A 12399-nucleotide genomic window follows, 5' to 3' on the forward strand; every position below is an offset into this window, starting at 1 on the left:
GTGCAGGGCAAATGCCCTACGGGCTGTGCTATCGCTCCAGCCCCACCAGCCTGGCAACTTTAAGGAGTGAAATTTAAAACGTTGCTGCTTAAACTGAAACAGTTCTTAATGGTATATTCTAAAGTTATGTTTAATATAGTAAGCCCTTAATTACTCATGCTGTTTTTGCCTTAACTTTTTGTCTTTCGTTTTGAATTTTTCTGAAAAGTCACTTTAAATCCTGGGAACAAGCTCCCACGATACTACTTAGCTTTCTTTTTTTCTTCTTTTTTTCTAATGTGCTGTGAGTTTCAATATTCATGATAGGGTTTCATGCATGCACATTTCCCAGCACCCTCCCCTCCCCCAGAATGTCACGTTCCACCACCATTGCATTATCCTGCCCATCTCCTGCCCGGGACTTGGGAAATACAGTTTGCTTTGCTTTCTTGGGCTTGTATTTTTATTTGATTTTTGGCTTTTGGTCACAGCCCGCAATGCTCAAGGGTTACTTCTTGGCTCTGTGCTCAGAACTTACTCCTGGTAGGGCTCTGGGGACCTTGTGAGATGCCAGGGGTGCGAATCTGGATTGGCTACTTGCAAGACAAATGCCTCACTCACTGTACTGTTGCTCTGGCCCCAGATCTTCAGATTAAGGGAATTTTTTTGTTAGTAACTCAGCAATTTAGAAACGGTCACTAAACCTGTGTACACAGATCTAATACTGGTCTTACTAGGACTCGCCGCTCTTTTTGTTTGATTTTTGGCACGCTTGGTAGGCTTCAGGGCTTTCTCCTGGCTCTGTGCTCAGGGATCACTCCTGGCGGGGTTTGGGAGACCATAGATGGTGCTGACATTGAAGCTGGGCCTGCCGTTGCACAGCCAGCACCTGCCACGGTGATGATGCTCCATCTAAGCCACCATTCTGCAGCCAGATTGAGGTGTCTGGAGAAGACTGGCGAGGATCAGGGGATAGAAAATTGCTGTAGACCGTCTTTACTGCTCCATATTCAGCCCCACTTGGGGCTTTTGTTCAAACCAAGGACACATGTTCTGGTTACGCAGTGTTGGTTGAGACCATTTAGAAGATAATTTGAGCGATTATTTAAAAAAAAAAAACCCTTTCATACTTTCATTTTTTGTTTAAAGGTGAATTGACTTACAGCTGTAAATTTTGCACTTCTATAGAACTCCTTTGTCGGCTTGACCAATCTTGGAGCTACTTGTTATGTCAACACATTCCTTCAAGTGTGGTTTCTCAATCTGGAGCTGCGGCAGGCTCTGTACCTGTGTCCCAGCACCTGTGGTGACTACATGATGGGCGACGGTATCCGGGAAGAGAAGGGTGAGTGGAGCTGTAGGTGCTGGCTGCTCACCTCGGAGCCACTTAGGTCACTTTGTAGCCAGTGGGCTAGAACTAACTTGGACTGCACTTGATGTGCCTGTCCTGGGCGGGGAGAGGGGGGGCTTTTATTTATTCATTTATTTATTTATTTATTTTTCTTTTTGGGTCACATCCGGCGATGCACAGGGGTTACTCCTGGCTCATGCACTCAGGAATTACTCCTGGCAGTGCTTGGGGGACCATATGGGATACTGGGAATCGAACCCGGGTAGGTTGTATGCAAGCAAATGCCCTACCCTCCATGCTAACGCTTCAGCCCTGGGAGTGCTTTTATTAACCTGCTCGGGATTCCAGAGTTTTTCTTTGACCCCTCTCACGTACATTGTCATGCATCACAGTGTCCAGTACTCAGTTGAGGAATATTATTTCAGAATCTCAGCCCAGCTTTCCCTGGGAGGTGGGGGTTAGAGGACAGCCATGGTGCTGAGCACTCTGTACGTCTCCACGATCTCCATCCCCAAGGGACTTCAGTTCCCAGTTCAAGTATGTTCATTTTGCCCTTAGAAAACCCAGTTTATGGCTTAGTAAGTTACAGTTCTAGTTAGACACTTTGCTTTATTTTGTTTTGGGGCCACACCCTGCAGTGCTTAGGGATCACTCTTGGAGGTGCTCACTTGGAAGACCTTGTGCATTGTTAGAGGAAACCTGGCTTGGCAGCATTCACAGCCAGCTCTGTAACCCCTGTTCTTTGCTCTGGCCCTTGTTTTGTCTGTTTGGCCACACTTACCCATGCTGGACCTATGTGGTGACCCTGTCAGCCCTGGGCCTTGCACACCTAAAGCCTGCACTCAGTGCCTCGAACTCTCCAGTTACCTTCGGATGACCCCCACAACTTCCTCTCCTGCCATGAGATTTTAAATCTATGTTACAAATGAAATACTGGCTTTCTGAGACTCACAGTATTAAAATAGATAAACCATTGAGTATTAAGTGGACAAGCCATAGAATGTCGAATTTGGAGGCAGAAACCACCCGATATTTTGAACAAAGAATTACCAGGAAATTGAAGAAATGAGTGTGAGTGGGCTAGTATGAATAAAAGAGGCTCTTTTTTGTTTGTTTGGGCCACAGTGGTGGTGCTCAGGGACGGCCAGGGGAGCCCTGTGGGATGGCGGCCACATGCAAGAGAAGTGCCCCACCTACTGTGCTACTGCACCAGCCCCTGAGTTAGAGAGACTGGGAGGGTACAGGAGATCAGGGAGCACCCCTGCCCAGGCCCAGGGAGCTCAGCTGTGGCCCCAGGGTCAACAGCTGGAGGGGACGGAGCTCCGTTCCCTGCCACCACCCACAGTGAGTGCCTGCTGGAAACTGCCTGCTGAGGGGAGGTCTCTGGGGGTCCCCTGAGTCAGCTGAGGGGGCTTCCAGCATTGGGTAGGAAAGAGGGGTTCCTCTTCAGAAGCTCGCTCCTCTCCCTCCCTGTGTCCCTCCCTCATTCCTCCTTCCCTCCCTCCCTCTCCTCTAAATAAAACTTTCACTTCCCGAACAACCTGCACTCTGGTGCCCTCTACTGGTTAGCTATGGCCTTGCCTTTAGCTGGCTGAGAAATGATTTTAAAATTTACCTGTGCAGCTCAGCTGGCAGAAATTTTGGTCTTAACCCACGTAGCATAATTTATCTTTCCGCAAATCATTAAAGCTTGAAATCTGGAGAATTGGCTTAGGACCCCCCCCCCCACACACACCCACACACTCACACCCACCCACCCCCTCCCGTGGCCTCTTATCCCCCTGCCCCCTGAGTTTTTGCTTTATTTTGCCACACAGTGGTGCTCAGAGACCATTCTTGCCTTTGCTCAAGACTGACCTCGGCTGGATTGGTAGCACAGCGGGTAGGGCATTTGCCTTGCCCGCGGCCGACCCGGGTTTGATTCCCAGCATCCCATATGGTCCCTTGAGCACCCCCAGGAGTAATTCCTGAGTGCAGAGCCAGGAATAACCCCTGTGCATTGCCAGGTGTGACCCAAAAAGAAAAAAAAATCAGAAAAAAAAGACTGACTCAGTCTGTGTTCAGGTAACCATAAGTGGTACCATATGTAGAACCTGAACCAGGGTAAGCCACATGCAAGGCAGTGCCTTAGCTCCTGAACTCTATCTCTGGCCCAGTATTTTAGTTTTTAAGACTGTGATAGATAGTATATGATATAATTTAACATTTTAAAAGCAATTATTGTTATATATATATAGAGAGAGAGCATTTCTCTTTAGCCTCTTGATAAGTGTAAGTGTGTGTGTGTGCGTGTGTGCGTGCACGCATGTGATGCTTGGAGGTGTCAGAGATGAAACCAGGTATAATGCGAAGCTAGTGTGCCTTAACCCCTGTATTATTTCATCCCGGTTGTATTTTAACCATGTAGAATTACATTAAAGCACTTAACATAGTATGAATTTTATTATGTTCTAAATGTGAAGGCGAAGTACATTAAAAAATTAGTGGGATTTGGGCTGGAGAGTTACTACAGAGGGTTAGGACACTTGCCTTGGAAGGGGACTGGCCAGGGTTCGACCCCCAGCATCACATGGTTCACTAGCCCTGCCAGGAGCAAGCCCCAAGCTCAGCCAGGATCGAGTCCTAAGCACCCATTATAAAACCCCAAAAGTGAAAAATTAGCAGGCTTTTAAAAGCAAATATGTGTATATGTTTTTTTAAACAGATTATGAGCCTCAGACCATTTGTGAACATCTCCAATATTTGTTTGCCTTGTTACAAAACAGTAATCGGCGATACATTGATCCATCAGGCTTTGTTAAGGCCTTAGGCTTAGACACAGGTCAACAGCAGGTAAGATCCTTTCACCTACTTCCCCCCCTTCCTTTGGGTCACACCTTAACGATACTCAGGAGTTACTCCTGGCTCTGCACTCAGGAGTTACTCCTGGTGGTGCTCAGGGACCATATGGGATGCTGGGAATCAAACCTGGGCCTACCGCATGGAAGGCAAATGCCATGCCCGCTGTGCTATAGCTCCAGCCCCCTCTTTACTTACTTTCATTTATTTATTTTGCTTTTTGGGTCACACCTGCCGTTGCACAGGGTTTACTCCTGGCTTTGTACTCAGCAATTACTCTTAGGGGTGCTCAGGGGACCATAGTGGGATGCTGGGAATCAAATTTGGGTCAGCCATGTGCAAGGCAAAAGCCCTACCCACTGTGCTATCGCTCCAGCCCCTACCTACTTTTAAAATATTAAAAAATGTGAAATCTTTTCTTACGGATGCTTATATTGTAGAGCACTTAAATGTCTAGTATATCATATCATACTTGATTCAGTTTCTGAATATGTGGGCACAGACTTCGAACTAGTGGTAATCCTTGTTTGAAAGTACGAAGTATAAACTATAAATTCGGAAATACTTATTAATATTCATGTTAGATGTTGAGACAGAAGATATTAACCCAGATTTGTGTTGTAGGATGCCCAAGAATTTTCAAAGCTCTTTATGTCACTATTGGAAGATACTTTGTCTAAGCAAAAGAATCCAGATGTCCGGAATATTGTCCAGCAACAGTTCTGTGGGGAGTATGCTTATGTCACTGTGTAAGTGTGTGTGCTTTGGCATTTTATGGTACTTTTCTTTTAAAATCAGGTCAGACTTTGTTGATAACATACACAGAGACTAGGAATAATATTTTCACTATATTTCCAAAAGCCAGAATGAAGGGTTCTGTCTGGGTGTTGTTTTTTTTTTTTTTTGGGTCACACCTGGCAATGCACAGGGGTTACTCCTGGCTTTGCACTCAGGAATTACCCCTGGTGGTGCTCAGGGGACCATATGGGATCCTGGGAATTGAACCTGGGTTGGCCGAGTGCAAGGCAAATGCCCTACCCGATGTGCTATTGCTCCTGCCCCCTTCTATGGTACATTTTATTCTTAGACAGCTGCTTACTCTGGTTCTGAGTTATACCTTCAATGGATTATCATGGGACATGAAGCAGCACTGTATGTAGCACTGTTGTCCTGTTGTTCATCGATTTGCTCAAGTGGGCACCATTAACGTCTCCATTGTGAGACTTGTTACTGTTTTTTGGCATATCGAATACACCACAGGTACTTGCCAGGCTCTGCCTTGTGGATGGGATACTTTTGGTAGCTTGCCAGGCTCTCTGAGAGGGACGGAGTAATCGAACCCAGATTGGCTTCGTGCAAGGCAAACGCCCTATCAGCTGTGCTATTGCTCCAGTCCGGGACATGAAGTATTTATAGCAATGCTTTTCCTGGGAGCATGTAACCAGCTGACACATGGGTGCTAAGAAACCGGCCAAGTGAGCTCTGCCACTTGTTTTACAGTTGTGTAAGTTTAGAGCTCACTTGAGAATGATTGTAAAGTACTAAGAATGAATGTAAAATACCTCTTAAACTTTCCTAACCATCAAATACATGGTCTTATCAATATGTATTTTTTCATTTTAGGTTTTGGGTCACATGCCCTTTATTGTAACGCTTAAAATACCTACTTCTGGCTTTTTGTTTTGGATTTGGGGCCACACCCAGCAGTCCCTCAGGGATTACTCCTGGCTCTGTGCTTAGGGGTCACTCCTGGTGGGGCCGAGGGACTATAGGGGGTGCTGGAGATGGAACCAAGGTTGGGTACAATCCTGGAAAGACCCTTATCTGCTGGGTGATCCCTGCAGCCCCTTCACCAGTCATCTTTCAGAGTTTTTGTGTAATGAGTAGGCGGCCTCCTCGCTGAGGCCCACCCAGAGGTGTGGGCCTCCTCGCTGAGGCCCACCCAGAGGTGTGGGCCTGAAGTTCTGGTTTGCAGTGAGTGCTGCTGGGACCAGTGTTGCCAGGGGCCTGAAGGCTACAGCCAGAGTGAGACCAGGTATTGAGTGAAGGCCTGCAACCAGCCATTCACTCTAGCCCTCTGAGCTCTTTCCCCATTTTGGGGTGTGTTTTTTGTTTTGTTTTTGTTCTTTTAGTTTTTTTGCCATTCCAACATTGCTCAAGGGTTACTCCTCTCTTAGCACTCAAGGATCATTCCTGGTGGGGTTTGGGGGACCATAATTGGTGCTGGGGATTAAACCCAGGTTGGCCACGTACAAGGCAAGCATCCTACCTGCTGTACTGTTGCTTGCATCCCTCCCCTGTTCCTCAGTGTCATTAATTTCAGTCAGTGGCTTAGTCATGTTTTTTGTATTTCCATTATGAAATATAGTAGATGTTTTTAATTGCAATTTTCCTCCCTTTCATCTTAATTATCACCCTGTTTTATTACAGTTGCAACCAGTGTGGCAGAGAGTCTAAACTTTCATCCAAATTTTATGAACTGGAGTTAAATATTCAAGGCCACAAACAGTTAACAGATTGTATCTCAGAATTTTTGAAGGTATTTGAACTTTGGCTTATTTTTCTGCTAATTAATGTTTACATATTAGTCTGGTAACAATTTAATGAGTATGTTGTGTTGTTTTTTTTTCGGGTCTTTGTGTGAAGCAAGGAAGGTTTTATTGAAACTGTGCTGGGAGTCAAACCCTAGCCTTCTGCATGCAGTGTGCCCTCCAGCCCACTGAGTTCACTCTCAATCTAAAAGGCATTTTTTTTGGTGGGGTGTGGCTTTTGGGTCATACCCAGCAGTGCCCAGGGCTTACTCCTGGCTCTGCTCAGGGATCACCCAGGGCCAACTTGAGGACCTTGTGGTGTGCTGGGGATGGAACCCAGGTTAGCCCAGTGCAGGGCAAGCACCCTACCTGCAGTATTATTACTCTGGCCCTATTCTGATTTTAAATTCCTTTGTCTTACTCATCAGGAAGAGAAATTGGAAGGAGACAATCGATACTTTTGTGAAAACTGTCAAAGCAAACAGAATGCAACAAGGAAGATCCGGCTTCTTAGCCTGCCCTGTACTCTGAACCTACAGCTAATGCGCTTTGTCTTTGATCGGTAATTAAACGGGCACACGAGTGTCAGCTGCTCAGGCTGTGGAAATTTTACTTGATGCACTTGTGGGTGAAAATTAAGAGTCGGAAGCTATCATTTTGAAGTGCCATTATTTTATTGTTTTATCACCGGTTTCTTAAGGAGAACCTTAAAAGTAGGAAATAATGAACTATTTATTAAGAAACGACTTTAAACTTAAAAGGAAAATGAGCATTTAAGTAGGAGCGGGATTTAACTTGACATGTGTTATTTCAAAGATAGGACTACAGAAATTAGAAAACTAAACTTAGAGAATGAATGAGGGCAAATTTCTCCTTACTGCAGTGCTTCCTAGTTGATATTTCTTAATAAAATCAAGGTGCTATTTGGTGCGTGTGCGTGTGTGTGTGTACCAGAAAGTTGGAGCATCTATGGGGTGGGAGTGTTATATTCGCACAGTTCTGGATCAGCAAGTGCTACTTCTCACCAGGCAAGTCTGGGAGCAATATTATGGAGTGAAATGACCAAGTTACTCTTAAGCTTATTGAAACAGTAGACCTGATATTTTATAATTGTTTTGAAATATAATCAACTTTTCTCTTGTTTAGGCAAACTGGACATAAGAAAAAATTGAATACGTACATTGGCTTCTCAGAAATTTTGGATATGGAGCCTTATGTGGAACACAAAGGTCATTTTTATTGAGTGGTGATAATTATTTATAATATTTGAGACAGTAACATGCTCCAAAATTACTTTTCTGATCTCTCCCTGGAAATGAAGACTTGGTTTTTGGGCCATACCTGGTGCTGCTGAGGGTTTACTCCTGTTTCTGTGCTCAAAGGTCACTCCTGGTGGGGCATAGGGGGTCACAGGGGTACTGGGGGTTGAACTACCTATAAGGCAGGTTTCATACCCGCTGTACTATTGCTCTCACCCTCTAATACAGTCTTGATCTGAATTGGAACACTCAGTCCATTTATGCTTGATGTAATTACTAATCAACTAACTCAAATCTGCATTCAGTTCCCTGTTACTTGCACGTATTAGCAGGCTCTTGAGCACAGAACGTTTGACTAACCCATGATGAACAGTATTGTTGAAGTTTAGTTCTGCTACCTGCCTTGGTTCTTTTACTATTTCTGTTTTCTTCTATATCCAGCTGTCTCTTTTGGTGGGGGGCACGCCCAACAGTGCTCAGGGCTTACTCCTGGCTCTGTGCTCAGAGATCACTCCTGGCAGGCTCAGGGGACCATATGAGGTGCCAGGTATCGAACTCCGGTTGGCAACTTGCAGGGCTCCCTGCTGTCATATCTCTCTGGCTCCAGTTACCTTTGACTGCGTGATTATTGCATATGGGAAAGTACTTGTTGGGATTTTCTTAGGCTGGGATGATGTCACCACCAGAGAGATTAGTTTAATCTTTTAATCACATGAGCCCTTTTCTAATCAGGTATCATCATAAACCTGGCCTATTGCTTAAATTCCATTGTTCGACTACACTCTTCAGAATCCTAGTCTCATCACTCCTTTGTATTCTTTTCTGTTGCTCCGGGAGAAGTATGGCATTTTCTTGATTCCCTGGTTGGCCTCTACCACGTGGTGTGTAGAAAGAGTAGTTAATGGATAAGTTTAGGTGAACCGGGACTTGTGGATTGTGAAGTGACCACCGGGTGGATGTAACTTACAATTAAAAGAAAATCGCTGGTGTTGGAGCTATATACTGGGTAAGGCACTTGCCTTGCATGTGTTGGCCAAGGTTCTTTGTTTTGTTTTGGACCCCACCCAGCAGTGCTCAAGACTCACTCCTGACTCTGCACTCTTGGTGGTGCTGGAGTGTTGCTGTAGTCCCCAGGCCCCAGGTGGTCTCCCTAGGCCGCCAGGTTAGCCATGAGCAAGGCAGGTGCCTTACTCACTCTACTATCTGTGACCCCTGGGTTTTACTTTTTTGTTTTTGTTTGGGGACCACACCCCCAAGTTTAGGTGTTTTTTTTCTTTTTTTTGGGGGGGGTCACACCTGGCTATGCACAGGGGTTACTCCTGGCTCTACACTCAGGAATCACTCCTGGCGGTGCTCAGGGGACCATATGGGATGCTGGGAACCGAACCTGGGTCGGCCGCGTGCAAGGCAAACGCCCTACCCGCTGTGCTATGGCTACAGCCCCTAGGGTTTATTTCTGTCTGCTACCAGGCAAGCTCCTTATCTACTGTACTGTGGCTTTGGTCCCTCTTTTGGTGAATGTTAAAGTCCTTTTAGTGGACTTTATTCTTTTCTATCCCAGGTGAAATCGAGGGCATCACAGATGATGACAAGAGCTCTAGTACTGAGCTACATCTCTGGTCCTCCCTTGAGGCTACTCTGGAAGTTTGAATTCTAGGTAGAAGTACTCCGAGGACTAGCTTGTTAAGAACTTAAAGTGGTGGGTCCAGAGAGTTAGTACAAAGGTAGAGCGCTTCTCTTGTATTCGGCTGACCCGGGTTCAATCCCCAGCATCCCATGTGGTCCCCGAGCACGCCTAGGAGTTTCCTGAGTGTAGAATGAGGGTTATTTTCTGAGCATCACTGAGTATGGCTCAAAAACAAAACCAGCCCCCTCAGAAAGAGATGGCTTCAGGGGCTGGAGCACATGCTTTTTCATTGGGGAGCCCCTGTTTTGAGTACTGCTTCATTCCCGAGCTCTATGCAGGAAATTAGCCAGAGCAGCAATGCAGTGTGGCCCCTAAAAGTGTAGCTTGTAGAAATGTATTATATGTATTATATACAGAAGATAGTTTGTTTCTTCCTGCTATTCCCTGTGCCAGACAGGCGTCTTTCTCCTTCCCAACTTTGGACTGGGAGTTCCTTGCTATACTCTCATTTTTCTGGGATATAGCTTTTCTTCTAGTCTCTCAATCCTCATAAATATTTACTGTATCACCGTCTTCCATTGCTCATTGATTTGCTCAAGCGGGCACCAGTAACGTCTCCATTGTGAGACTTGTTACTGTTTTTGGCATATTGAATATGCCACGTGTAGCTTGCTGTGTGGGTGGCATACTCTCGGTAGCTTGTCGGGCTCTCCGAGAGGGGTGGAGCAATCAAAAGCGGGTCGTTCACATGCAAGGGGAACGCCCTACCTGCTGCGCTATCACTCCTGCCCCCTCATAAGTATGAAAAAGAAAAATTTAAGAAGGTTTTTCGAAACTCTAAGAAGGAAATTGCTTTCATTTTCCTTACCTCACTAGCTTCCTGCTTTCACATGGTATTTGACGTAAAAGAATTCTGTTATTTAAATACTTTTCATTTAAAATAAGAATACTTTCATTTTATCCAATGTTTTAAATTGTTTCCAGCTGCTGTGGATTAGGTGGGTTTTGGTCCAGACATTATTCTGCGTTATTGGCGCGTCCCATTGAATTTCAGGAATGTAAACTTCATTCTCCTCGAAGTTCATCATTGTCTTTGGGACCTTAAGCTTAGAATATGCATTGAATGTTGGGATCATTGAATGACGCTGTGATGATGTTTTTTGGGGGAAAAGAGGAGCACCCACGAGTCTTTGGGAGTTGTTTCTGGCTCTGTGCTCAGCGACCCATATTGGTGCTGGGGGTTCAAACCAGTGTGAGGATAAGAGTTGATGAAAAGTGTATTGAATGTTGAATAAGTGATTGGTTAGACTCCTTGCGCTTTTGAGGCTATCATAGTTAGGAAATGGTCAAAGTTCGGGGAAAAATTTAAACTACAAAGAAAGTTGTTACAAATGTCATTTGATTTTGCCAGCTTCAGTCTCCTTCTTTGGGAGTACTTCAGTGTATTTTGCTACGTTACATAGCCACTACTTCATTGAAATTCATTAACTTTGACTTTGGGGCTACATTCTTGTGGTGCCCAGGGACTGCTCTCTGCTCCGTGTCGGGTTTGCTGGTTGTGGGTGGGAACAGTGAAACTATATGGTGCCAGAGATTGTAAAGCAAGTGCCACAGCTTTGAGAACCTTCTCCCAAAGCCCATTCTTTATAAATAATTTTTTGGGGAATATATGATGATGTGGAAATGATACTGTATTTTTTTTTTGTCAGAGGAATCAAAAAAATTTTTTTTTCTTTTTGGGTCAAACCCGGCGATGCATAGGGGTTGCTCCTGGCTCTGCACTCAGGAATTACCCCTGGTGGTGCTCAGGGGACCATATGGGATGCTGGGAATCGAACCCGGGTCGGCCGCGTGCAAGGCAAACGCCCTACCCGCTGTACTATTGCTCCAGCCCCCAGAGGAATCAAATTTTAATGAAACTACCCCTTGAATACAAATGGACCTAAAACTAAAGATAGCCCCAAATTTTTCCTCGTTAGCAGCCAATATAGTTAAAAAAAAAAAAAAAGACTCCAGATAGTTTGAGTTTAGAGTTTCTGACACTAGCAAAAGTTCAGGCTGATCCAGACACTAGAAAATTAACAGTAAATAACTATTGTGTTATCCTTTCACATGCTGAGCCTGTGGCTGACCTGGGTTTGACCCCAACACCACATCACGATCTTGAGCCCAACCTGAGCAGAAAACCAGGAGAGGCTTGAGCACTACTTGGTGTGACCGTAAAACAAGTGTGTGGGGGGAAACCCTTTAGGCTTCATCACCAATAATGTCCATCTGTTTTGTTATATTTGATTTTTTTTCGGTTTTCCTTTTCTTCCGTTGTTTTGGGGCCGCACGCTGCAGTCCTTTGGAGTTACTTCCGAGTGGCTCCTGGCAGTGCATTGAGAACATACAGCACCTGGGACTGGTCCTGGGGCTCCTTCAATCTGAACGCTGCTCAGGAGCCCGTTGGCCTCCCGGGATGCCCTCTTCCATTTTTAAGTCCCACATAAAAGTGGCCTTTCCCGCATGTGCATTGCTTTCATTGCACCCCTAAGATACATCCCTAATTTATAATCTTTTTCTTCTTTCCCTCTTCTGTTTTTCTTTGAGTGGGGCAGCACCTGGCAATGCTCTGGGATTATACCTGTCTCTATGCTCCGGGATCACTCCTGGTGGGTTCCTGGAACCCTGTGGGATGCCAGGATTGAACCAGATTGGCCACCTGCAAGGCAAGCACCCTACCCACTGTATTATTTCTTGGCCCCCCTCTTCAAATTTTAAATTGTGGGGCTGGAGCCATAGCGCAGCGGGTAGGGTGTTTGCCTTGCACAG

The 12399-nt window shown here is 45.4% G+C and overlaps 1 protein-coding gene across 4 annotated transcripts in view; it reads left to right on the top strand.

Moving 5' to 3' along the window:
- The window catches only part of USP48 (ubiquitin specific peptidase 48), a 68867-nt gene that overhangs the window by 15140 nt on the left and 41328 nt on the right, over nt 1-12399 (top strand). For 2 of the 4 annotated variants that reach the window (XM_055138743.1, XM_055138744.1), the window contains exons 3-8: nt 1168-1324; nt 4035-4162; nt 4793-4917; nt 6599-6707; nt 7128-7261; nt 7846-7928. In XM_055138743.1, the coding sequence (XP_054994718.1) occupies nt 1168-1324; nt 4035-4162; nt 4793-4917; nt 6599-6707; nt 7128-7261; nt 7846-7928 (736 nt within the window). Of the gene's footprint in view, nt 1-1128; nt 1325-4034; nt 4163-4792; nt 4918-6598; nt 6708-7127; nt 7262-7845; nt 7929-12399 lie in introns of all 4 variants that reach the window. The other 2 variants (XM_055138746.1, XM_055138745.1) reach the window with 2 other exon arrangements.

Source organism: Sorex araneus, chromosome 5 (genome assembly GCF_027595985.1).
Source record: "Sorex araneus isolate mSorAra2 chromosome 5, mSorAra2.pri, whole genome shotgun sequence".
NCBI classification, from domain to species: domain Eukaryota; kingdom Metazoa; phylum Chordata; class Mammalia; order Eulipotyphla; family Soricidae; genus Sorex; species Sorex araneus.